The 27,086-nt window shown below is 48.1% G+C and overlaps 2 protein-coding genes across 6 annotated transcripts in view; both read right to left on the bottom strand.

Moving 5' to 3' along the window:
• Positions 1 to 199: 199 nt before the first annotated feature.
• Positions 200 to 15,916, bottom strand: Txlna (taxilin alpha). 2 transcript variants are annotated; one of them, XM_006238972.5, is made up of 11 exons: positions 15,761 to 15,916; positions 15,045 to 15,216; positions 14,009 to 14,347; positions 11,446 to 11,537; positions 8,406 to 8,576; positions 6,070 to 6,264; positions 5,643 to 5,762; positions 5,332 to 5,406; positions 4,261 to 4,353; positions 3,597 to 3,692; positions 200 to 3,244 (listed from the first exon to the last, which is right to left on the bottom strand). In XM_006238972.5, exons 2-11 carry the CDS (start codon positions 15,208 to 15,210, stop codon positions 2,918 to 2,920), a joined length of 1,674 nt encoding a protein of 557 aa, XP_006239034.1. In that variant the 5' UTR covers positions 15,211 to 15,216; positions 15,761 to 15,916; the 3' UTR covers positions 200 to 2,917. The 2 variants fall into 2 exon arrangements, with proteins under 2 accessions (XP_006239034.1, NP_001121105.1); NM_001127633.1 differs by having other exon boundaries at positions 2,154 to 3,244; positions 15,667 to 15,779.
• A 3,055-nt stretch (positions 15,917 to 18,971) lies between these two features.
• The window catches only part of Kpna6 (karyopherin subunit alpha 6), a 35,058-nt gene continuing 26,943 nt past the window's right edge, over positions 18,972 to 27,086 (bottom strand). For 3 of the 4 annotated variants that reach the window (XM_039110358.2, XM_039110360.2, XM_063288025.1), the window contains exons 11-14: positions 26,091 to 26,216; positions 25,515 to 25,642; positions 24,094 to 24,272; positions 18,972 to 23,114 (exon numbers count right to left, since the gene is read on the bottom strand). In XM_039110358.2, the coding sequence (XP_038966286.1) occupies positions 22,927 to 23,114; positions 24,094 to 24,272; positions 25,515 to 25,642; positions 26,091 to 26,216 (621 nt within the window). In that variant the 3' untranslated portion in view covers positions 18,972 to 22,926. The remainder of the gene's footprint in view (positions 23,115 to 24,093; positions 24,273 to 25,514; positions 25,643 to 26,090; positions 26,217 to 27,086) is intronic. The other variant, NM_001015029.2, reaches the window with a different exon arrangement.

Here is a 27,086-nt window from a genome sequence, read left to right on the forward strand (position 1 = left end):
AGCTGATGTTGCCCCAGTCTTGAACTCACAGCAACCATGCTTTAGCCTTTCTGTGCTGGGATTATAGCTGTGTACACCTTATCGAAACTTCTAAAGAATCTGTCAGGGTCCTGAACTTGTGGCAGGTAGGATGCAGGACAATACCAGGCCACTTTGCAGATCCAGAAACATCAAATAATTTGATTAGCTGAGATACAAGTAAGGCAATAGACTATTTAATGTGGTGTAAAATACATCAATATCAAGTCCCTGGCTGTTGTGAATACCAAAAGTAGACTGGGAAGGGGAGAGAGGGGGAAAAAAAGCTGTCAGCACAACTTCAAACAAGGGTGGGAGGCAAAGGAAAGCAGTTATGGGGACAGAGGCAGCCCTCCTGCCCCAGGCTGCTTAAGAAGGGCAGCGGGATGCCTGGTGACCCACCCATGCCACTAAGGTGGGAGCGGCTGCAGCCCCTCCCTAGGGCAGCCCTCAGTAGGACTGACATGACTGGGACTAGGAAGCATTGAACAACCATCTTTACAGAAACAAGTCTTACAGAAAGTGCCTAAGCTCTGCCCATGGTCCAAAAGCCTCACGGAAAACAACAAGAGTGCAGCTGACATGCGAACATGAAGCTCTCACCCGGACAAGGACCTAAACATTGTAGAGCCAAGGGCCCTCGGCTCTAAGGCGTACCCACTGTGGTCCTCTAGAGAAAAAGCTAACAATCTAAGAAACCAACACAGCTCTTGGTCCTAAAATGAGGTCATGAGCAAGGGGCTTGCCCAAGTGAGGAAGGGCCTGGCCCTCTCCCACAGGCAACCTCCCTGCAGTGGCCCAGGCTCCTGGGCTGACTTTGGAAAGCAGAGCAGCTGTAGTGACTTCAGATTTGGTCAGTGGAGGGAAAGGAAGAGGTTGCCATCTATGTATTGCCCTGGGTGCCTACAAGTGGATGGAGCCAACAGCCAAGGTTCTATTGACACTGTGGCCTCCCAGCCTGCCTCACTGACACCCAACTGTAACCCTGCACGCGCTGTAAGAGGTAGCTGAAGTGAGGCAGCCAATGTACACGGACCACAGAGGCAGAAAGACGCCTTATCTTACGTCTCTGCAGCCTAAGGAGCCCCATGGGTTAAGGGGTCAGATCTTGGCCTGGATGCGGGCTGTGAGGCCTTACTGGAACGGGAAGAATACTATGATTCCCAAGAGAGAAGACCTTGGGAGAAATTCCACAGGACAACAGATCCCAGCTAGAGATGGCAAAGCAGCCTCAATAAATATCCCAGGGTAGCAAATATTTGAACCGGTAGAGCCCGTGGCGTGGGAAAGGGCCATTGCTTTGTCATTTCTGGACTTAAATACATGATCATTAGCACATGATGTCTCCTACTGGCCTTTAACGTCTTGGTTTTCTGATGAGGGGTCCTGCTTCCGAGCCCTGCTGAGTTCTGGGATTACAGGGATATACCATCCCAGCTCAGTTTTCAATGTGAGCATGTGGGGGCTTAGAAGATAGTTATGAAAGATGAGGAAACTTGCAGGACAATGCAAGAGTTGAATACAGTAAGAAGCAAAACTTCATCCAATCTTGGTGTATGGCCTACTTAGCTTATGGAAAGAGAGCATCGTTTCCGAGATACTGTTACCCCAGAAAGCTGCTGTGAAACTGCTAATACCCTGACAGTGTGCAACAAGAACTTCAGAGCTGCGCAGAGAACACAGTAACATTGTGAGAGGAATGGGGAGGGAAGGCAAACCCAACACCCTGTGGCCATTTTGGTTCCTGGGATGTCTGTTCTCGCCCTACCTTAGGGTTTAGACAGGAAGAAGTGACATCCCAAGGTCTCGTTTTTTTGGCCAAGAGGCTGCCAGGAAATGGCACAAGAGCAGTTTTCAAAAACTGCTCCTCTGAGTTGGAGGTAAGGGGGGAGGGACAAAACAATGGCCATAGGCCAAGTGGCATGTGGACCTGTGGAGGCAGTGATGGGAAACTAGTGGTCGCCTCCTAAGCTGAAGCCCATAGGCAAGCTTGTGGCAAAGCCATTAGAAGCCTCCTCCCTTCGCTTGAATATCTCACCTTCCCAGGCAGGATACCTTGGCACCGACATGGCAAAGGACCCTGACAGGGTGGTTCCAAGTGGGGCACTGGAGGCCAGGCACCTGGGGACCACTGCTACAGTATCCCTATTCCTTCCTTCGAAGACTTTTAATACAAACTCTTAAGCAAAACAAACAAAAACCCCCCCAAAAGAATCCTTTGGGTAGCATCTGTCAATCCTTGTGCAGGCTAGAGGCACCTGTGAAAGCTAAGGCTACTGAGAGCTGAGAAGCAGCACTGGCCTGGACCCGGCATCACCAGGGGGAAGTGGGCCCAAGGGCATTCCTTCCCACTCGGGCACACCCTCCACTTCTGTTCCCACAAAGGCTCTGCCAGGGACACCATTCCCAGGTTGAGAGAAGCAGTGAAACCTCCAGGGAGTGACAAGAGCCCAAACTGCCCAAATTCTGTTTACAAAATAGAAGAGTCCAGGCCTGGGTGTCTTCACTTGTCACGAGCTCTGAAAAGGGCCAAGAGGGGTCTAAGCCTCGAGCTGGGTAGGAAAATGTTGGAGTCATCTGACCTGCCAGCTTACTGTGATGACAGTTAGAGATGACATCTAAGACTCTTTATAGAGTCACCAACTTCACCCACATACCCACCCTTAGTGAAAGCCCACAGTACACCTACAGGTGTTAACTATGTGACTGCACGAGGTTTTGCACACCTGCCCCAGCCATGTAAGACTAACCCACAAAATTCAAAATTGTCAAGTGTCCTATGCCCTCCAGGTCAGAACACCCTGGCCTTAGCACTGGGCTGCTCAGTGTGGAAGCCTTGCACGGACCAGGCCTGACTGGGCTGCTGCTCCCTTCCCAGCATGCCCAAGCACCATGACCTCTAGGCCGTAGCAGAGGTGGGCTCTCCGGGCCCTGTTTGGCCTGCTGTTTCTGTGCTCGGTGCTCCAGGGCAGCCAGGAGTGTCTGTGGCCTTTGGAGAGCTGGAAGGTTGAGCCCCAGGACTCTCAACCCCTTGTTCCTTGGAGGCAGTGGCAGCCTCCGGTCTCCGCTCAGAGCCAGTGTCAGTGAGGGAGCCCTGGCCCCCAGCAGTCAGGTCCTGTACCCTCTTGTTCAGGTCATTGCGCTCTGTCTGCAGTGCTCGGCACAGCTTCTCCAGCCGTTGGGTTTTCACCTGCAGGCCTTCCAGCTCTTTGTCCCGGAGGGTTTTCTAGGGAGAGAAACCAAGCACTCAGTGACATTCAGTTCCTTTGGGCAGCTTACACCCAAAAGCCGGCCCATTTAGTAGACAGCCCTAGTTTAGGGTCTGACTTTGGTGTTAGACGATGTGGGCTTCTACTTATTTACCAGACGACCTTGACATACTATGTCCATCTTGAAACTGTCAGCTGTTAAACAGGACTCCTGACCAATCTCAGGTCTCAAAAAATATGCAGGGATTTAAAAAAGGTGCACTGGATAAATGCTCCTGGAGATGCAGCCACACTTCGTGTATTCGGTGTCAGTGACTGAGAGAAAGAAAGAGGAAAAGGCCACAGCCAGACCCACAGCTGTCCACTCACCTCCTCAGCCATCTCCAGCAGAGCCTTGTTGCTGCTTTCCCACCGGGACCGGTAGACGGTGGTCTCTTTCTCCAGCTTCTTGATCTTCTTTGTCATCTGTTACAGCACATATGAACAGAAAGGTCAGGGTTGGACTGGCTTTACCTCTGTGCCAACTGGGAGCCTCGAGTTAATCTGAGCACTGAGGGTCGACAAGACTGCTTAGGAAATAAAGAAGGCACTTGATGCCTGCCCAGCCTAATGAGCCCCATGCCCCAAACCGGCAGAGTCCGCTCCTGTAATTGTCCTCGGGCCTCCATATGCATTCTGTGGCGTCTGCATACCCCATACACACCAGCCCCACTTTATCCCAGCACTCGATGTAGAGGCAGGGTGGATATTTAAGAGTTCAAGACCAGTCTGGTCTACACCAAGAGTTCCAGGGAAAAAACCCCACCATTGAAGCCTAGTAGCAAAATGCATATTCTCTATTTTAATTCCAGCATAAATAAAGAAATCAAACCAAATAATAACAGAAAAACAGACACTGTCCCCTGTGGGAGGAGAGGGAGCCCCTTTCTAACCACCTCTTCCTGATACATGAAGAGGCTGTCAAGGGCAGCTCAGCTCTAAAGAAGTGGCCAGAGCCTCCTCTTTGCCGGGCTGAGGGAACCCCATGGTTTACCTTTTCCATCTCCTGTTTGAACGTGGTGAACACTTCACTGCTTTTGGAAAGTGTGTTCTGGAATTCCTCAAACTTCTCTGTATACAGGGCGAGCTGGGTGAGAGGCACAGAAGCAAAGATGAGACAGCACCCTCAGTCGGACATAACCCACTCCACCGAGACACCATTTCCTAATACCACACAAGCAAAGCTGTGCACAGCAGGGATGTGTCCCACAGAAGATTCCTGCAAAGTGAGCCTTGGTAAGACTTCAGCATGTGGAGACACTGGTCTCATACAAAAAGAAAACAAAACAGAACTAAACATACATTGATGGGGCTGAAGGGATGGCCAGCAGCTAAGATCACTGGCTGTGGACTTGGGTTCAATTCTCTTACATGGAGGCCACAAATGTCTGTAACTCTTCTGACCTCTGAAGGTAGCAGGAACACAAATGGGGCACAGATATACATCCATGCAAAATACTCAAATGCATAATAGTAAAGAAAAAGAAAAATAAACAGAAATCAAGCTAGACATGGTAGCTAAGGCCTCATGCATCTGGGAGTCAGAGGACTGTCACAAGTTCAAGGTCAACCTGAGCCTGGTGTACAAGGTGCATTCTGGGTTAGTTATAGCCAGAGCTAAAGTCAGAGACCTTTTCAAACAAAACAACAATAAAAATGCCTAGCATGGTGGCACACACTTTTTTTTTTTTTTTTTTTGGTTCTTTTTTTCGGAGCTGGGGACCGAACCCAGGGCCTTGCGCCTCCTAGGTAAGCGCTCTACCACTGAGCTAAATCCCCAGCCCCGGTGGCACACACTTTTAATCCCATTACTTAGGAGGCAGAGGCAGGCAAATCTTTGAGTTCAAGGCCAACCTGGTCTACAAAGCAAGTTTCAGGACAGCCAGAGCTACACAGAGAAACGCTGTCTTGGGGAAAACAAAACGAAACACACATAAGACTTGGCTGTCACCAACATGCCAACTGGCGCAAAGCCAGTCTAAGACGAGAGTCGTGTGTCTTCCCTCCCCTGAAGATGGGCCCTTGTGAAAGGTCTTGGAAACTGTAGGTCAGGCCCCTGTCTCACCTGCTGCTTTAAGTGAGTCTCCTGCTGCTTCATCAGCTCGCACATCCTCTGGGACTCCACCGCCTCTTTCAAGAGCTATTTCCAAGACAGGACCCCAGAACCTGTCAGAAGCCCCTGCGGCATGCTTGGCCTTCCTCAACCACAAGCCCTGAACCCACTGAGGCTACTTGTTCTCAGACTTCTGTCTGGACAGGCGAGTACCGGACTGGGCAGGCAAAACCTCTCCCATCCTGAAGAACTAGACTGAGCTAAGTCAGAACCCAGCCCTCTTCCTTCTAGCCCCCACGGCAGCCCCCAGGCCTGAGCCTCACAAACTCCTTCTCCCGCTGGTGCCGCTCCTCTGCCTCCTTCAGCATCTCCTGGGCCTGCTGGAGTTTGGCGTCCACTAGCTGCTGCTGCAGGTCCTTATGTTTGAAGACTTTGTCGATATGCTGTAGAAAGGTATTAATGCTATTAATGCTTGTCAGGAGCTCCCTTTCAAGAAAGCCCCAACTCTAGGAAACAAGGCACTTCGTCCAGTCTCATTCTCATCCCCATGGCCTTGGGAAGCCTCCTGCTAACTCAACAGGTCAGATGTCGAGCTAGGACAAGGACATACCTCGACTCTAGAACTAAATATTCTACATGCTGGTTCAGACACCATCTTTTGAAGAGCAAGAAAAAGCCTGCAGCTGCTGCCCCAGTCCCCGGCACACACTACAGCCTCACAGTCTGCTGGCCACGACCACCTTCCCTCACCTCCTCACGAAGCTCGTACTGCTCAATCAACTTCTTGAGCCTCTCGGCCAGCTCCACGTTCTCTAGTCGCAGCTTGGCGTTCCGCTCATTATGCTGCTCCATCTGCAGCTGAATGTCATTCAGCGTCACCTGGAAGTGTGAAGTCACCTCTTTGCGCTTCTCCTCCTCCTCACGGGCTCGCTGCACACCTTCTTCCTGCAGAGAGAAGCCAGCCCTGGAACCATCGCCCATAGCTCCCAGCTCCCTAACTACTTACACAGTCCGTCTTTGCCAACAGCGTCCTGGCCCCTGGGGAGCTCCCTAGGCTGAGGGATGCCACACAGCTGGGTCTTCTGATGTGCCCCTCTGTAAACCACGGGCCATCAAGTGACAACCCAAGTGCTCGGCCTTCACAGGAAGTGCCATTCTGGAACTTCTGGGACCCCCTGAACTCTCGTTCCCTGCTTGTTTCACTTTTGTGTTCCTGTTTTAATGTCCTTCTAGTCTGTCCTGTTTCCCACAGAGAACAAGATAATAAAACGTAAATATTCAGGACTGGCAGAACGGTGAACAATTAGGCAACCAAACATTCTAATAGAAGGCAACCTAGAAAATTCTACCAATGCTAAGTGCTGTGCACACTGACTCAGCTATTTCATTTCTGAATTTAGTCTATAACAAAATTCCACACCACACTATTGGCCAAGGACACAGACACATATATTCCTACATAACAAGAATATTTTTGGTTTTTAAATTTTTTAAAGTTTTATTTGAGTATTTTGGCTTTATGTATGCCTATGCACTGTATAATGTATGCAGAGGTTTTTTAAAGATGTATTCATTTTATGTATGTATGTTTATTTTATGTATGTGAGTACCCCGTCTTCAAGCACACTAGAAGAGCCACCATGTGGTTGCTGGGAATTGAACTCAGGACCTCTGGAAGAGCGGTGAGACCTTCTCTCCAGCTGAGCAAGCTTGTTAAGACTACTGCGCACATGGGCACATAGAGGCTAAAGGTCAACTGCCATTATCATTCTTTCTTTACCGTATGTATTTTTTACTTTTTGAAGGGAGTAGTGATCTGCGACTGGAGCTAGACAGCCGTGAGCTGCCATGTATGGTGGGAAGTGAAGTGGTTCCTCGGGAAAAGCAGCTATGCTCTAACCACTGGACTACCTGTCCACCACTCCTTGTTTAAATTTTTCTTTATTTCTGTATATTTATGTATCTTTGTGAATGTATGTCACATGTATGTGGGTCCCTAGAAATCAGATGCGTGTGTCAGATCTCAAGATGGTTTGTGGACAGCCAAATGGGGGTACAGGAACAGAAGATGGGTCCTCTGGAAAACTTCTAAGTACTATTGTTAACCACTCAGCCATCTTAGTCCTCCACACTTTACCAAGTCACACTACCCAGCCCAGCCGTGTACACGGGCGACAGGGACCCAGACTCTAGTTCTAATGCTGGTAATGGTAAGCACTGTCTCGGTCCATCTCCCCAGGTTGCAGCCTGAGGTTCCACAAGGGTTGATTCTGTAGAGCACTCTGAACCTACGGTGATGCCACCGGCAGTGAAACCTCAAGAGACGAGGTCTGGAAAATGGCTTTAGGTTGCTGCAAGTGTTCTCTTTTTTTTTTTTTTTTCTTCTTCTTTTTTTCGGAGCTGGGGACCGAACCCAGGGCCTTGCGCTTGCTAGGCAAGCGCTCTACCACTAAGCTAAATCCCCAACCCCGCAAGTGTTCTCTTGAGCAGTTCTGCTATGCCATACATTCCTGCCACATTCTGTTGCTGTCTTCCTCGTCGCAGATCTAAACAGCCATTAGGTCTCCCAATTCATGGACTAGAGATTCTAAAGTGGGAGTCAGGACAAACCTGTGTTTTCTTAAAAGCTCACTGTACAGAGGGTAAGTACACGTGGGCAGTAGGAGACTGCTACCACAGGTAGTCACAGTTCTCTGGTGGAACTGGACTGAGCTATACCGTACCTAAGCTGCTGTTGCTGCTGCTGCTGCTGCTTCTTCTTCTTCTTCTTCATTTTTTTTTTAAAGATTTATTCATTTATTATATATAAGCACACTGTAGCTCTCTTCAAACACACCAGAAGAGGGCACCGGATCCCATTACAGATGGTTGTGAGCCACCATGTAGTTGCTGGGATTTGAACTCAGGACCTCTGGAAGAGCAGTCAGTGCTCTTAACCATTGAGCCGTCTGTCCAGCCCCAGCTGCTTCTTTTTTTACATGAATCTTCCTATGTAATCCAAGCTGGCCTAGAACTCACTGTACAACATAGTGGCAGTTGCTCTAAGGAGAAAGCCCACAAGGTCCAGTGAATACTACCTGGCCTACCTTTAGGGATCGGTTGTGCCGTTGCAGCTCCCGGCACAGGCTCTCAAGCTTACTTCGGGCCAGGACAGCCTTGCTGTGCTCACCACGCAGATGGTCCTTCTCCTGCACGAGCTGGCTCTGCTTCCTCTGCAGCAGCTTCGTCTGCTTCTGGGCATTGCGGTGCTCTTCCAGCTGAGAGGAAGTGAGGAGGTGGGAGTGTCAGCAGGGCACAATTACATGGCTCTGGAGACTGCTAAGCTAGTCACCACTCACTCCTCCCACAGCAGTCACCACAGCTCACATAAGCAGGCACACACACCAAAAGCATCGGAGCTCCACATGCTCCTCCTGGTACCAGTACAGACTGACCAAAGGTTTCTTGGGGGAAGTAATTATGAATAATCACAGGAACCAATGAAGTCAGCCATCAGATCCCAGCCTCTATCCCAGCTGATTCCAGTGGACGAGCCCATGGTCCAGACTGTTGGGTACCACATCCGACCAAACGACTAATCTACATGCAATCAAGTCACAGAGCTCGTCAGCACCAGCCTCCTTCTCAACACACTGCTTTTCCCCACAACTGCTACTCTTTTATTTGGGGGGTAGGAGGCAGGGTTGAAGACAAGGTTTCTTTGTGTTGCCCTCGCTATCCCTGAACTCATGGGGATCCTGTGTATCTGCCCCAAGAGCTGGGATTAAGGCACGTGTCACCACTGCCTGGCTACAACTACTATTCTTATTTGTGACAATCTCACCACCACCACCACCACCACCACCACCACCACCACCACCACCGTTATTGTTATTATTACTGTTGTTGTTATTGTTTGAGCCAGGGTTTCTCCCTGAAGCCTTGGCTACCCTGGAACTTACTCTGAAGATCAGGCTGGCCTCAAATGGCTATTACTGACAGAAAGTCCTTCTAATTCTCTTGACTACACAGTCCTGAGCCCCTTCCATAGACCTACTCCTTTCTAGCTTAGCTCTGCTCCCCTGATTATATCCAGCCTTGGATAACAGAAAGGCAACCCGTGTAAATGATTACAATCTTCTTGTGGCCACGCCAAAAAGTGAAAGGTAAAAAATTAAAAACTTTGGTTTTTTGAGACAAGGTAATGCTTCGTGACCCATATGTCCTTAAACTAAAGAAAATTACGACCGCTCTCAAATTCATTATGATTCTCCAGCCTCAGCCTGGAGATTACAAGTACATGTGCCACCACGCCCCAACTCTGAAATCTGACTTTATTCTGGAAGATATTGAATAATTTATCCAGACTAGCCTAGCACTCTATACCAATAAGCTACAACCACTAGCTTAAAATATTATAATTTCAACAGGAAAGTAATTAATTTCAGATATTTTACATTTTTATCTTAGGTTTTTTACCTTCTAACCTGGCTTATCCCTTTACCCTAGTCAAGCCCCTTCCTCCTCTGCTGCACCAGCACTGAAGCCTCGGGGTCAGAAGAGTCTTCCTTTAAATCAGATACCAAGCCTGGAAGACTCCTACTGCCCAGAAAGGCCACCACCTTCTCCTATGATCTACACCCCTTTCCGAGACAACGGTTCAGCTCCTTTTTCTATCTTCCCTCCCTAGACATTGTCCTCACTCTCATTTCCCTGGAAACCCCGAAGGCACCAGGGGGACTTCCAGCACAAGCTTCCCACTCAGCATCTGACTGTACTTGTCCTCGTCACTTACAGACAGGGATCATCGTCTCCATCCCTGGTGGAGGCCCCCTCCTTGTGCATCAGGCCTTAGCTCCCTCCTCTATTCAAAATGTTACCCCAGGAGCTCAGTTCCTCCTCCCTTGCAACATCAGTATTTTCCTAGTTGAAGCCTTCTAAAATGGACTTTATCTTTTCTGTTTTTCTTTCTGGAACTCACTATGTCAACTCACTCTGTAGACTGGGCTGGCTTTCAACTCAAGAGCTCCACCTGCCCGTGCCTCCCGAGTGCTGGCACTGAAAGTGTGCGCCACCATACTAGACTCTGTATTTGTTTTAACTTTATTTAAAGTCTCTTGGTGTCTTGCTTGCATCTATGTCTATGCTACACTTGTGTGCCTGGAACTCTCAGAGTCTAGAAGAGAGTTTCAGATTGCCTAGAACTATACATAGTTAAAGATGGTTTTGAGACACTATGTGGGTGCTTAGAATCAAGCCCAGGCCCTCGGGAGGAGCAGGCACTGTTTTCAAACACTGAGCGACCTCACCAGCCCTCTAGGCTCCATCACCTCTACACGCCCCCCTCTCTGTATCTCTTGACCCCCAATCTACTCCAGACTTTTACAATGAGAGAAGTAGCAAGACCACACTTAGCATTTCTCTTTCAAGACAAGGTCACGTAGTGCAGGCTGGCCTTGAATCCCTGATCCTCCAGGATTGATGTATGCACCACCATGTCTTGGTATTTCTCATGATCCAACATGGAGGTTATCACCTTGTCTCAAAACCGAACCTAAATTGGATCAAGCTCCTGGAACTGCCTTTCCCTTCACTTAGGACTCACGCTAAGGAAGTAAAAGGACAAGTGCCCGCAAAGATGACAAATCGAGGGCTGGAGAGATGGCTCAGCGGTTAAGAGCACCCGACTGCTCTTCCAGAGGTCATGAGTTCAATTCCCAGCAACCACATGGTGGCTCACAACCATCTGTAAAGAGATCTGATGCCCTCTTCTGGTGTATCTGAAGACAGCTACAGTGTACTTATATATAATAAATGAATTAAAAAAAAAAAAAAAAAAGATGACAAATCGAGAGGCGGACCATTTTGGGAGATGCATGTAGAAACACATAAAGACATGACTACACAGTGTCTGGGACCGACGCCAGCATTCTATTACCTGAAAATCATTGGGAAATTTACTTATAAAGTTTCTCCTCTTACTGACTGGAAAGTAAATTCTCATTTAACAGATAGGGGTGGGAGAATCTTTTAAAAAGTCAACAGAAATTAAGCCAATGTGTGTTCCTGTACCCCCACCTACCCCAAGTAGCCTGCTGACTTTCCAAAGTCAGGGAGGGTCAGAGAGGAGAGAGGGGAGGGACTGACCAGCTCGGCGTACTTCTTGCACAGTGCAGCCAGCTTCTCCTCTGGGGTGCTCAGCGTGTTCAGTGTCTGCATCAGCAAAGTGATCTCCTTCCCTGAAAAGCACAGGGAGTGAAGGCACGCCCCCTTCCCCAGGGTCCCCCCACCCCGTCTTGGCCCCAGCCTACACTTCCGAGGGCTAAGGTAGTTTTCCTGTTACACCAGCAGTGCTTCATGAAGAATTGCAGTCAGCTCAACCCCGCAGCTTCAGTGCCCAGTGCCACCGCAACCTGAGTAGTGTCTGTCCGCAATGCTACTAACAAATGCTCGTCACAACAGACCAACCTCTTTGGGAAGCACTGCCAGGGAGACAAAAACCTATCTGAAGACATTATCAACAGGAGAAAGGCAAGTCTATTGATAAACCTAGGGCTACTGTCTGATGTCCCTGGAGGAAGTAGCCAAACTCCTGTCAACAGACATAACTACAGTTACATTTAACATGCATGTCTTGGGCTGGAGAGATGGCTCAGCTGTTAAGAGCACCGACTGCTCTTCCAGAGGTCCTGAGTTCAATTCCCAGCAACCACATGGTGGCTCACAACCATCTGTAATGAGATCATGCCCTCTTCTGGTGTGTCTGAAGACAGCTACAGTGTACTTACACATAATAAATAAATACATCTTTAAAACAAAACAAAACAAAAAAACAGTAGCCTCACTGGGCTGTCCAGGAATGCTCATTGCTCTGTAGCTGTGGCATCCTGCTGAGTGGGTGCCTGAGACTTCAGGGTGGACGAGATGCCCTGTTATGGTATGGAGGGGAGATGGGACCAGAGCCTGAGTGAGGAGTCCTATGTATTAGGCCAAAACTGCCTAGCAAGGAACCTGGGCTCACCTGTTGCAGCAAAGTCTGCATTTTTTCATTGCTTATATTTCAAGCATTCAATTTTTTTGGACTAAAATGTAACTGTTGTATAATCTGGCTATATACTCCTCAGTAGATACCAGAGGACTTGACATCCCAGAAGTTAGGTGCACATACATATTTATTGCAAAGATAAGGAATCAAAATTGCAAGGATGGGACATCAATCTGGATGTCTGATAAGACTATAAAGAGGATGTATTACAGCCTGGACAGATGACTCAGTGGTTAAGAGCACTGACTGCTCTTCCAGAGGTCCTGAGTTCAATTCCCAGCAACCACATGGTGGCTCACAACCATCTGTAAAGAGATCTGATGCCCTCTTCTGGTGTGTCCTAAGACAGTGACAGTGTACTCACATACATGGAATAAATAAATAAAGCTTTAAAAAAAAATGCTTGGGGGTTGGGGATTTAGCTCAGTGGTAGAGCGCTTACCTAGGAAGCGCAAGGCCCTGGGTTCGGTCCCCAGCTCCGAAAAAAGAACCAAAAAAAAAAAAAAAAAAAAAAAAAAAAAAAAGCTTGTCTCCTTCATATGTGACCCTGTGTCTTTAGGGGGGAAAAAAAGCAAGAAGTCTGTCTTTAAGACACAACAAAATGAGGGCGGAGGGCCAATGACATGGTTACAGTAGCGCACGCGCACGCACGCGCACACACGCGCACACACGCACACACGCGCACGCGCACACACGCGCACACACACACACACACACACACACACACAAAGAGAGGGTATTGCTATGTAGCCCAAGCTGGCTTTGAACTCAGCATCTTCCTGCTTCTGTTCCTCCTAGTTCCCCATTAGAGGCATACACTACCATATTTGGTTTGCATTAGGTTCTAAGTTCGTATTTTCACATTGTCCCATCACTCCTGTCCTTTGTTTGTGATAAGGTTTCATTATGCAGCTGGCTGGTCTGGTACTCAGGAGATGCACTTGCTCCTGCTTCTCAGGTACTGAGGTTAAAGGTGTACGCCATGGTGCCAGGTTGCCACTGCCTTGCTTTACCTCAGCCGGGAAGCCTTACAGCTGTCTCCCTTGGGTTCCACTGTACTCAGCACAGACCAGGTTCTGAGCTGTCAGCCCTGGGAGGCCCAAAAGGTAACACGGAGATGGCAAATCCAACCAATGGAGGCCTCTGCTTACTTTCTATTATTTTGGTTACCAATTATTCAGCTGGTCAGATGCGACTGGGGGACTAACCAGGTAGGAGTCAGGTTTTCAGATCAAGAAGGCCCTTTCTTGATTCTGAAGAGGTCTGTGGCTTACCTGGTCCATGTTGATATTTCAACCTTGGTGTAGCCCAATTCTATTGCTGTACAAACAGGGAAACTAAGACCCTCTCTAGGAGTGGAGAATAAACATGCCCAAAGTCAAACAGCAGGTTGAAAGTGGTGTTGTCGAGCACTTAGGCCTCCCTCCGGTTTTCCATATTCCCAGTGAGAAAGCTAGTTGGATTCCTGCCTCCACTTGGCTCCCAAGGCCAGGAGGCCTTGCACAAGTGAGTGATCTGAACAGCTCAATGGGATGACCCCATCTTTGACTAAACTGGGGGGATGTACTGTCTTGAAAAGCAGATTCTCTTGTGTCCAGACAGAGCAGGCTAGCCCATGAGATGGCAAGTGTTCACTCCCTCCCGTCAGCAGGAGCTCCCCCTCACCTAGACCCTTGGCTTTCTTCTTTTCCTGTGGCCTTCGAAGGTCTCGGTCTCCAACCTCGTCACTTGCTCGGATCTCTTCTGTGCCAGGCTCCCCCTTAGAGGTCTCTTTCTCGCCATTGACGACTGGAATGCCCGGTTCAGGCTCCCCATTCCTGGCTGCATAGGTTCGGGACTTCTCTGTGTCTTCAGGCTCAGTGGGCTCCCCCTGAGCTCCCTCCTCACCTGGGCCTCCCTGATTGTTGTCCACACAGTATGTACTCAGAATGTCTTCCAACTGTCGGCTCAGCTCCTCAGAGACATCACAGAGGGCCCCAGACTGAGATGCTTTAGCTCGAGCGCCTACAAGATGAAGACAGTGAACGTTAGGTGGTTACACCGCTCCCTTGGGTTTTCTTCTTCTTTAAGCCCAGACAAACACCACTTGTGTGGGTTAAACGTTCCATTTATTTATTCAGTTGAGACAGGCTCTCTCTACAGGGCCTTGGCTGTCTGGGAACTCACTATGAGGATGAGGATGACCTCAAACTCAGATCTACCTGCCTCTGACTTCTGGGTTCTGAGAACAAAGGTGAGGGCCACTATGCCTGGCCTCAATTTAATTTTTTTAAACCCTAAGTCGTATAAAACGTTTTTATAAGACGAAACAATTATTTCTAACACCCAAACATACTTGTTATGACCATCAAAGACAACTGTGTAAAGCACCCCTACAAGAGGGACGACTGACGTGTAGCAGACGCTCTGTCTTATGAAGGACAATTAATCACCGGGCACTGGCAAGTGGGAATATGACTTTGCTTATGGGGCGCCTCATTTGATTGTCATTTGGTTTAAACCAGTCAGAGCATGCCCCCAAGGTTCCGTTCCAGGGCTAAGAGTGGAAAGCTTCATCACCTCCCTAGGAAACATGAGGATCACAGAATGGGCATTGTTTCATTCTATAGTTCCTCCTTCCTGGGTAAATACTGGCCTCAGATAGATGCAAGTACCAGAAACTCCTCCCTCTGCCCACTGGAAAAGCAGAGCTGGCACACACCCTCGGTCTTCCCAGGAGCCTGGCTTGTGGAACCTTCAGCTTCCGCACCAGGAGCTGTCTGTCTGGGCCGTCCATGAGCTCCCTCCGGTCCTGCTTCCCGTTGCCCAGGGCTGTTCTTCGGGTTGGAGTGTTTGGCAGGCCCATTCTTTTTGTCTTGGTTCTTCATTGTGATCTGCAAGGCCAGAAAAGGGGTAGATCCTTTACGGACACCGCTGCTATTTTCTAGACTTCAAAATTCTTCACAACCTAGATGAGAAATCTCCAAATCTGAAGCTCTAAGCTTCAAACAAACTGGTCGGCCTTCGCCTGAGACTTCACGGTCCCGGGCAAGGTTTCCGAGAAGCTGCACCAGCACAGAGTGAAGGAAGGAAGAGGCCTCCCTTCTCCTGAATGCCACTTCTCAGCACCACACGGCTCCCTCTCGGCAGCGGGAGCGCGGGATTGGCTCAGAGCCGCAGACTGACGTGGCGGGATGCTCCAGTCCCGACCGGCCCCCCGCCCCACCAGGTCCCACGTGGGATTCCCGCGCGCGCGCGCGCGTACACAGAAGACACCCACACCCCACGCGCCCTCTAGACCCGAAGTACGCATGCGCAGCACGGCAGCACACAACTCTCCCCACCCCGTCCACAGAATTAGTTGTTCCTCCGCGGCTAACGCGTCCTGGGTCATGGACCCTCTGAAGAGCTCGTCCCGTGTACAGCCCAAAGACATACTTCACCGCGGACGTCCGACCGCGTCCCCGACTCTGGCCGAGCACCGGAAACCTGGGTAACTGCTGCCAGCTGGACCACCCTCTCCTGCGGCAGCCAATCAACAGCAAACGCTGGCGCGGAGCTTGCTGGGAAAAGAGGCCAAGGCGGCTTTGGAGGCGGGAGTGGGAAAAACTACGAGTCCCTTCATGCCTTGCGGCAGGTCACAACTCCCGAGATGCAACCGAAAAGCTTAGGAGCCAAATACCCTGAGGGTCCGAAATTATGTCATTCGGTCTAGAGATTCGTGTCAGCCTCCTTCCTAGTACAGAAACTATGATTGGCCCTTAAACTTTGGCAGTCTGGATTTTTTTTCATACACTCCCTTATGAACATGTATGACTATTTTAGGATCTCTGAGGACTTGCGAGTGGAAGAGAGAAAGAAGGGTAAACTGTGAATTAGGAGATATTTATCTCACGCCCAAACCACTAATTTGTTATGTGCCTAGTATCCCTCCCCTCTCCATTCCAGTAGAAGGTTTATAATAATCCAAACAATGTGTTCTTCCCTCGTATGTAATAGCTTGGTCCTCATAATTACTCAGAGAAAGAACATTATACTCAGAGATCTGGGAAATATAGGGCAGTACGGAAAAGGCTAATTAAAAGAAAAAAGTATGTACTATTGTTTGTTAGAGACAATGTCTCATGTGTGGCTTTGGCAGGCCCCGAATTCTCTAGGTGTATCAAATTGGCCTTGAATTCAAGAGTTCTGCCTGTCTTTGTCTCTCCAAGACTGGGACTAATGGCACGGGCCACCATGCCCAGGTAAAGGGTAAATAATCTATGGCTCCATCCATCAATACTGTGTGCTTATTGCGGATTCAAACCTGGAAGCCTGACACCACCCATCCTTTTCTTAATCTTCTCCCCAGTGCCCCATTCCATTCCACCCAGCCCAGTCAGGGTTTCTCCGTGTAGCCCTGGCTGTTAGTCTTTGACTATGCTGGCTTCTACCTCAGATCCAACTAAAACCCATCTTAACCATTCTCCGCCATCACAGGCTTTGAGACCAAGTATGCCCCGCCTTCTGACATCACCAGCTTGGATCCTCAGGAGGGGATTGTAGCAAGGAGGTTTGGCTTTAGGCGGATTGGTAAACTCCCACTCAGCCCTGCCCCACTTTCTGCAAAGTACCACGTGCTCCTACATGGGCTAATGCTTTAGAAAGTTAGATTTTGTCTTTGTTCATTAGGATTTTCGATGCTTAGATCATTCAAAAACAAACACAATTGTGATTTCAATTATTTACTTGTTTGGAGTTTGCTATGTTTGATAAGGTCTTGCTTTCTAGTGCTGCCTGACTTGGAACTCGCTATATAGATCAAGCTGTCCTAGAAACTCACAAAGTTCTGCCTGCTATGCTCCCTGAGTGCTAGGATTAGCACCACACCTAGAGACAAAGCATTTTAAGTCCCTGCTCAAGGTCACTTTAAGAGCCTACATTTTATACTAGTTCTCTTAGGTCTGGCTAGGCTTCTGTTATAACATTAGCCATGAAGTGTTGAAATTACTGTTGGCTAAATGCTGCAGTCTCAGAGGCTTGACTCAGGCTGTGGGGTAGAGCATGTTGCAAACTGTGCTAATTGGACTTTGTTTTAGGGTCCTTAAATGGTGTCCATTTTTCTGTAATAGGTCTGTCAAACGGACTCAGAATAGTGTTGTCTGTTCAGATGTAAATTCGAAAGGCAATATTGTATAATAAACTCAGTGGCAGAGCACTTACCCAGAGTGATCAAAGCTCAAAGCATTAAAAAATTTACATTTACAGAGGGAATTGTATCTCAAAAAGGTTTGGATTAAAGGTATCTGGAAACCAATGCCCTGCTTGCTTCCCAATAAACATATTGGAAATCTCTAAAGAGGTAGCATCTACATCAGGTCTTCACAAAATTCCATACAAAGAGGATACTCTGAAATAGTGGTTCTAAACCTTCTCATTGCTGCAATCCTTTAATATAGTTTCTCATATCGTGACCTCCAACCATAAAATTATTTCCATTGCTACTTCATAACTATAATTTTTGCTACTGTTTTGAATCATAATAAAAATACCTGTTTTCTGATGGTCTTGGGCAAGCCCTGTAAACAACACCTAGGTTACAAAAAAGGCAGGTTGCATCAGGGTGAGACTGTAACCCCAGCACTGGACAGAGTTGAGTTTTGCCTCTAAAAGGCTCACTGCCTCTGGCCTCCAAATGCAAGTACACGAACGTTGGCTGTTAGGTTGCCCAACTGGCCTTTAAACTCCTAGTCTCAAGCAGTTCTGCTTCAACCCCAGCTGGGAAATAAGACACACCCTCTCCTCGAGCACCTTGATTTAACTGTCATTCCCACTGCTAGGTACACATAATTTGTTCCTCCCTCCACCCCCTTTATGGCAAGGTCTATACAGCTCTGACTGTCCAGGGACTATGTAGACCAGGCAGACCTTGAACTCAGAGATCTGACTTTGCCTCCTGTGTGCAGATTAAAACCCCACCTGTTGCTTCGAGGCTCCCCACCTTGAATTAAGAACTCCTGAAGCCTAAGTTGGTCTTGAACTCACTAGGCAGCCAATAATCTTGAGCTCCTGGCCTTCCTGGCTCTGCCTCCCCCAGCACACGTTACCACGTTGGCCAAAACTCAAGTTTCACACAGCCAAACCTTAAGTGTTTGACAGCAGCACTGCCGCTGGCTTCAACACTGAGTAGATGACTGTGACTGGGTGGTTTTCTTTACGGGAGTGCTGGATCTCAACGTCTCAGCAAAAGTTGATGTGAGAATGCTTGTTGGTGACTGGTTGTGATCCAGTGCTTTATGATTTCCTAGAGTTTTGGTAATTAATCAAGGAGAAACTTTAAACTACATATAAAATTACATTTAATTAACATTTAGTTTACATTTAAACTTTTTACTACATATAAAGAAATGACTAACCCCCAATAGAGTGTACAACTGTCACCCTACTGAAATGCTAATGCCTTGATCTGCTGAGACACCCACTTTGTTTTTCAGATAGGGTTTCATATAGACAGGCTGATCTTGAACTTCTGAACCCTCTTCCTCTACAAGTCTGGCTTATGTGATACCTAGGGCTTCAGGAATGCTACCAAGTTCTCTACCATCTTTCGCCCAGGTCTCATGTTTACTTCTCAGTCCGGAGTCATTCCAAACCAAAGAAGACAATTCAGAACTTTGCAACAGGTTTTTATTTTTGCTTGTATCTATTACAGTGTTTGAAACCTAAAGAAATACATTTTCTCTTCAAATTTGGATGGTATATAAATATCATTTGTCTGGACTGAGCACACTCAGTGCCATGGTCTCTTGGCCTCTTTCTGCTCTGAGATCAAGCTTGGTTTGTCTACCCAGGGGCCCTGAGAACATGAAAAAATAGAGTTTACAGTTCTTAGAAAAATAAAAGCAAATGAATTTGGAAAGCAAAACCTGTGAGGATTCGAATCATCTTCCTAGGGTTCTTACCTGGAAACCCAGGCTGTCTGTGGGCGACGTTCCACATGCTGGTCACTGAGGCCTCAGGCCCACTTCATTATGTAATAGGTCAAAAGAAGATTCCCCAAAAAGCTGGCTAACAAAGCCAATGCCCACGTGCAGCTTCTGAGGGTTCATGGTGGGAACCCCTGACAGGTTTCCAGGCAGTCTCAGTCTTCCTTCACAGCTCCCTGCACATGCTATATTGTTTCTCTGAACTGAAACCTTAAAATCAGTGCCACAGGAGCGCAGGGCCAATGGGCGTCACCAGCATGTGCTAGTGTGAGCATCAGAAGTCAGGCTGGCCTAGAAGCAGGGAGGTAAGCCCGGGCCCTTGAAAACATATCACGAGAGCATTTGCCCTCTGGGAATTGGGCTCCCCAGTTTCTGGCTGCTTTTCTCACAGCCAGCTTTGGTCCTGCACATAGTTCAGGCTTCAAACAAGATGCTCTCTCAAAAGGAAAGTAAGTTTCATTCAGATTTGTTTGGAGTTGACCTTAGATTCTTCCCTTGCCATACATGTCTTATTCTGGGGTGGGACTGGAGGACAGACTGGGAGATTGAATAAGCTATGAAGGCCTTTGGCCAAAGAGCAGCTAGTGTCCACCACATGGATCCTGAGGGGGGCAAATTCTCAGTTTGTTGGCTTAACAACAGAATACAAAAGGTAAAACAGAAAAAAAAAAAAAAAACAACTGGATGAGGTTGATCTAGAATGTGCCAGAAGTCGTCCCTTACTACCTCTCTCAGGAAGCGCCACGGCTCAGACTCGCCTGTGGTTCGGAGCACCTGGCCTGGCACACTTCCCCAATCGAGGGAAGCTTGCCACCATCCTAGCTCGCTCCTGGGTCTGCAGGGACCTGGAGAAACTCTTTCTTGCCTTTGAGAAGTTAGAATCTAAGCCTGAAGAATACCCAAGAGGATGGATACCAAAAATGAGTGAGCCTGGAAGAGAACAGCTGAGGTCTGAACAGAAAGAACAGAGGCCTCCAGGACATGTAGAGCTGTGAGAGTGAGCAGCTAGGTTTGCAGGCAGACAGTAGTAGAAACACACTTCCTCCATGTGGGAAGTGTGTCTTTTTATTGGCTTGGTTTTAGAGAAAGAAACGCCATGCAGAAGAACCTTTTCCTCTCCCTCAGCTAAATACAACAGCAGCTTCAGGACATGGGCTCCTGGGGATGATTCCCAGGTGCAGAGGGAAGCAGCAGGAGATACAAGATCCCAGGTAAAGGTCTCCAAAAACAGGCTATCAATACCTGTGCCCCAGAAGCACTCATGTCCACAGACCCAAGTAAGCATGGTGCCAGGCACGATGGAACTCATATGGTTACAACAAAAGGCTGCAACCAACATCATGGGCTGTAGTCACGGGGAGAGCTGGAAACTGAAGCCAGTCTGTGCCAGGAGCAGACTGTCAGTCAGTAAAGATGATCTGTGTGTGTGTAACACCTAGGGCAGCCTCTTCCATGGGAAGCCAGAGATACTGGAGAAAGGGCAAAGGAAAGCAAGAGCAGGCCATTTGTATCTCATGCTAAGAATCTGGCTCCAGAGCCAGGGTCCTAACTGTCACTTGAGATGTTCAGTGTCTACTCTTCAGATAAGGGCGATGATGGCGTCATAGAGGACTTTTCTTTGAACAAGGAGCAGTTTCAGCCAGGTGAAAAAAGGCCCAGTTCCTTGCCTTCCCAGAAGGCACTCGCCAATGTCCAATGTTAGTTGCACTTTTCAGTATCAAGTGCCAGCCCCAATTTTCTTAGAGGGCTCTGGAGCAGGAATGCAGAACTAAAGGAGAGATGGTGGATGGCAAGGCTGAGGCCAGCAGCAAGAACCTGAACTTTGGATCTGCAAATGCAGGGCACAGAGAGATAGATCTGTGGGAACAGGACTACGAACAATGCTTTTCTAGAGAAAGAAAGAAGTAAGGGGATGTGGGAGTCACCACAGCGGGGCACTGTGCTGCCACCTCTGCAGGTGCTCACAACACACCCCCTCCCAGCTCAGAGCTCCCGTCTTAGTGTACTGTGTAACCCCTTAAGACACAGGCCAGCAGCCTCTGAGGCACTGAACTGCCTTTACCCAGAGAGAGGGTGGTGGTGGTGGTGGGGCATCTGTATAACAAGAGGAAATGCAAGCCAGGTACAAGGATCCTCAGAAGGGAGATGCTGACAGGGTTCTCTGGTACAGAGGCAGCGGTGTCAGGACTTACTGTGGGTAACGGTGCTGACGCTGAGTTAGAGAAGGCAGGCTGCTTTCTGCTTGGGAGCAAGGAACAAAGCAGCTGACTTCAATGGGCCTTGAGGCCCTCCCAGTTCCCTTCAGGTTTGGACAATCAGACCCAGTGATTTACTTCATAAAGGTTCCAGGAGTAAGAGTTGGTCCCAAGTGGTGGCCCAGAATATAAGAGAAAATAAGGACCGAGTTCAGTCCTCTGAGCAGAAAGTTCTATGTCTCTTTCTGGTCCTCCTCACAGTATCCCACTCACATCCAGTTTGTCCTTCTAAGACCAATGAAGACTGACCTACTTAAAAATACAGACTATTAAAAAAAATACAGAAGTTTTTGACATTCTCTCCTTTGGAAGTAAAATATACATGATCCAACTATGGCAGAAGGAAGAAGAAAGGCCAAAGGCAGGGATTCATGACTATCCCAATACACGACACTAACTCCAACCTCCTCTGCAACTTATGGGTCATCAGAGCAGGACTTTCTCCTCAGGAGAAGGAAGGACCACAGCCCCCCATCTCAAGCTCAGGAGAAAACACAGCCACCTCAGAGGTTCATTCAACTCTGAGGTGAATTTTCAAGTAAACAAATGAAGTTGGGTCGCACCATTCGGGAGGTGGGTAGGAAACAGGGTCAGGAGCTACACAGGAGAAGCCCTGTCTAAAGGCCGGCGCTCCTCCCTTCCACTCCACTGGTATACTTGCTCCAGGAGAGCGAGGGAGATCCTCCCAGACTAAAGAGGTCTTAGGCATCAGGTCAGAGCAGGGAGGGCCTTTGTCTCACAGGGCCTCCCTATTAGCCTCTATTTCCAGACAATGCTGGCAGCTGGATCCTCAAATCCAGCTTTTTGGGAAGAACAACCTTAATACAAGAAAAATGTGCAAAAGAAAAAATTAAATAATCCAAGCATACAAGATTAATATTCGGTCAGAGCAAGAACACTTTGTTTCGGACTTCTCCCCTCCCCTCCCACCTCCCACCTCTGGAATATTCCATCTGCTCAAGTACCCAAGAGTTACACATGTCAGGGCAGAGGACTGGGATGGATGAAGAAAGATAACTGGGAAGGAAGTCACCACTAAAGAAAATAAAAGAAAAAAATTTAAAGGTGCAAATTGATTACCTCAGTCCTCCTTTGTCTACCCCTGGGCTCCTGGGTTAAAGACATGTGTGCAGCCAAAATAAAGTGTAAGGAAGATAGACCCGCACGTCCCCTTCTTGTCACAAACCCACTGTGAGCCTCTGATGGTTCTGTCTGTCCCGAGGGCACTCCCTCCTCCAGGGAAGGGGTGAGCAGGTCACGAACACAGTGTCCAGGGCAGCAGGTGTGCGGGGCTGGTGGGGCCTGTTCTCCTGCCCACCAGAAGGCTGCTCCTCTGCTGGCTGCTGGTGCATGCCGTGCCCTGCCCCCTCCCCGGAGGCGGACATTATAGCTGGAAGCCCTCCATGGGGGCCTCGGGCTGCTGGAAGATGAACTGCTGCTGAGTCTCGTCCACCTGAGGGGCCAGGCTGCTGTCGTCATCCTCTACACCAAAGTAGTGCTCGATGAGGTCAAAGGCCTTCTGGTAGATCTCCTGGTTCTCATGGCTCTGGAGAAACTCAATCTTATCCAAGCCTACGTAAGAAGAAAACAGGCATGTACTTTTCCGTTCTCGAAGTACTCGTTCCCAAACAAAAGCAGTGGGAACACCAGCCCTTGACTTGTGTAAAGTGCTTGCCTTGAATACATGAGAACACAAGGCTGAGCATGGTGACAAGCATGACCCTGGCAGAGAAGGGGATACGGTTGGGACAAACATGCTGGGATTTGTTTACTGGTTGTCCTGTTAGCCAGGCTTACTCCGTGGACCCTCAGGTGAACAGCTCTTGAGGAACGATACTTCAGGTTGACCTCTGGTCTATATACACATGCACAATACGATTGATTAGAGGCTCTAGACTGAATTCTGCTGTAAGCGAACTCTGAGAAAATCACGATTTGCCTCTTCTGAGACAGGCTGGTTAAGGCATCCGGTATTCCTACAGGACAGAGCGTTGCAGTGCATGCTTTCCAGCTCCTGGGAGCACACTTGGCGCTGCTCCTTCTTGCTTACGCTGTATCTACTTTTGAGGAAGGTGGCACCTATGAGAACAGCACTGACCAGGGCTCCTCAGAAGGAGAGGGGATGGTGGGACAAGGAAGCTTGGTAGGGACAGTAATTCCTTCTATCTGCCCAGCTACTCCCAGGGAGAGGTCTGAAAGCCTGTGCTCAGGAGCATGGCTAGAGCAGAGCTCAGCACAGTTTTAGAAGCACAGACTGAGGGCTGCTGGAATGGCTGGGCAGGTAAAGGTGATTGTGCCAAATGTGACAACCTGAGTTCAATCCTAGGGATCCACATGTGAAGAGAGAGAAATGATTCCTTCAGGGTGTCCTCTGACCTTCATCCATGTGCCATATCATGTATGCCCACATTCATACATGCACAGATAACAAATGAATGGATTAAAAAAAAAAAAAAAAACAAGAAACCACAGACATGAGTTTATAAAACGTTGGATGTGCTCCAGTATCTCCTCACTAACAGACGTATGTGAGGTCAGGGAGAGAACCTACCATAGGCTTCCTCGATGAGGCCACAGTAGGGATTGACCCCTGAGCCACTGCGCTTGCCCTCTTGCTCTCCGAGCCGCAGAATGTTCTCTAGTCCATTGAGGGCCACTTGTACAATTTTTGAATCCATTACAGTCAGCAAGTCACACAGGGGCTTAATGCAGCCCAGTGATACCAAGTACCTGGGGACCAGAGAGGACATATGCCCCACATTAATGCAGAACACAGAAATTGCACCAGGTGCTCTGACCTGTGGGTCTCCCTCATGCACACCGATACTCCCAACAAAGCAGTCTTCCCGAGTGTGGATAGCCACCTAGCCTTTTTATCCTCAGCCCTCTCTGTCACTGATCTATTACCTAATGAACAGAGCCCTATTGTCACCTTGGCTACAATGTTATCACCAAGGTTGCTCAGGTTCCTTATTCCCCTGAGTACAGCTTCTGTGGTATGTTAGTACAGATTGTCTGCAATCTGGCCCCTACCTCTTTTTAGCTCTAGTCAGAATATTCCATTCTGAGGGTATTCAATTGTGGTCAAATTTGAGAAGATCTCCAGATTTCTGATTGATATATATATATGATCTAAAGTCCTTCTATATAATGCTATAATCCTCCTTTCTACCCCCAGCACCCTTTTAAACATGACTTTTTTTTTTTTCTTTTTTTCGGAGCTGGGGACTGAACCCAGGGCCTTGCGCTTGCTAGGCAAGTGCTCTACCACTGAGCTAAATCCCCAACCCCTAAACATGACTTCTTTATGTAGCCCTGGCTCACCTGGGATACACTACATAGACCGGCTGACTTCGAATTCAAAGATCTGACGTCTATCTCTGCCTCAGACTTAGGTTGTACAGCATCATGTGCACCTTATAGTTTCCTTTTAATGTTTTAACTCAATGGCTCTTCCTTTCTCCTGAGACGTTAATGTGGACAGGTTAGTAGGTTGTAATTAGGGGAAAGACAAATCTAGCGCTCATGGTTCTCATGTTCAGATGACAAACACTACAGTAAAGGAGCAAAGGTGCAAACCGAGGCTGAGGCATGTCCTTGCAACCCCAGCCCGAGAGGCAAGAGGGCCACAATCTCAAGGAGAGCTCAGCATACACAGAGAGCCCTAATCTCAACAAAACTAAACAAACAAACACCCCAAGACTTAGCTGGGTATAGATGTGTGTGCACATAATCCCAGCACTTGGGAGATTGAGGTAGGCTAGGTTAGCTTGTCTCAAGACTCTGTCTCAAGTAAAACAACCACAGAAAACAACCTGGCAATCTAGTCCAGAGTCCAGGATCACTAGCAGCTCACTAGTTAACCTTAGACAGTTAGACTGGGGCAGGCTCCCACCAGAAGACACTTGAGTCATGTGAATACCACGAACAGGAGAGCTCAGATGATTTAGGCTCTAAGGAAAGGAGTCAGACCTGATTTGCTCAGGGGTTCCTCCTGAGGTTGCATTGGTGATGGCCCAGGCTGCTTCTTTCCTCGTACGGAACTCTGCTTTCTGAAGGATTTCGATCAATACAGGGAAGATATTTGCATCTATGACAGCCTGAAACAGAGGTGAGGAAGGAGGACAGAAGCAGACAGTTTAAAAAGCAGAAGGATCAGGCATGGTGACATATGCTTCTGTAATTACCAATACTTGGAAGGTGGAGGCAGAAAGACCATGAAGTCAAGGTCATTTGAGGCTAGCCTGGGCTACATAAGACATTGTCTCAGAGGAAGAGATGAAGAGCAAACCAGAATCAAACCTCAGGCTTTTTTCCATTAACCCACCTGCAAACACTTTCTTCTTACTAGAGAAGGGACACGGTGTGGGGCACCTAGCTGCCACTGTAACCGACTGGTTATGCTGCCCCAATTGTTTTGGTGGTCTTGGGCACTGAATCCAGGTGACTCAATTAGGCCAACTCCTACTAGGGAGCTACACGGCTTGCAGATTTTCCTTGGCTCCCGTTACAAAGGGAAACAAATGCTTCTTCTGGAAGCAAGTCTACCTGTATTTGAGCCCTGTTGCCAGCAGTGATGTTTGAAATGGTCCAGCAAGCTTCCTTCCGGATTGATTCCTTAGAGCTGCTCAGCAGGTGGAGGAGGCAAGGGAGGGCTGAACAGTTAAGAATGACCTAAAACACAACAGCATACGAAATGTATCAAAATTCAATATTTAGTCAATCCAATTAAGAATAGATATGCATTAAGACACCATCGACAGTGCAAAGCCAACCTGCGGAATATTAGAAAATACTTGTAAAATAAGTATTGATTGATCCAGAGTATATGAAGTTATTTATTTATTTTTTTTTTTTTTGGTTCTTTTTTTCGGAGCTGGGGATCGAACCCAGGGCCTTGCGCTTCCTAGGCAAGCGCTCTACCACTGAGCTAAATCCCCAACCCCATGAAGTTATTTTTTTAAAAGTTATTCTTTGGGGTTGGGGATTTAGCTCAGTGGTAGAGCGCTTGCCTAGCAAGCGCAAGGCCCTGGGTTCGGTCCCCAGCTCCGAAAAAAAGAAAAAGAAAAAAAAAAGTTATTCTTTAAAAAGACTTTATGAGTACACTGAAGCTGTCTTCAGACACATCAGAAGAGGGCATCAGATCCCGTTACAGGTGGTTGTGAGCCACCATGTGGTTGCTGGGAATTGAACTCAGGACCTTCAGAAGAGCAGTCAGAGCTGATCCATCCATAACAACTGAGCCATCTCTCCAGCCCCATGAAGAACTCTACCCTAAGCAATCAAACTAAAATGAACAAAGGGCTTGAAAAGACATTTCTCCAAAAAGAGATACATGGATGATCTATTAGCAATGTAATAGGCTCATGATCACTTATTGATAGAGAAACAGAAGTCAAACCAGGAGACAGCACGTTACAGTCATTGGGATGGCTGACACAGACATAACAGAAGTGCGATGTCTTGGAGAGGGAGAAGCTGGAGCATGGAAGAACAGCGCTGGTAGAGACAGAAGACGACACGGCTGCTAACCTTACAGATTAG

Source organism: Rattus norvegicus, chromosome 5 (genome assembly GCF_036323735.1).
Source record: "Rattus norvegicus strain BN/NHsdMcwi chromosome 5, GRCr8, whole genome shotgun sequence".
Classification (NCBI taxonomy): domain Eukaryota; kingdom Metazoa; phylum Chordata; class Mammalia; order Rodentia; family Muridae; genus Rattus; species Rattus norvegicus.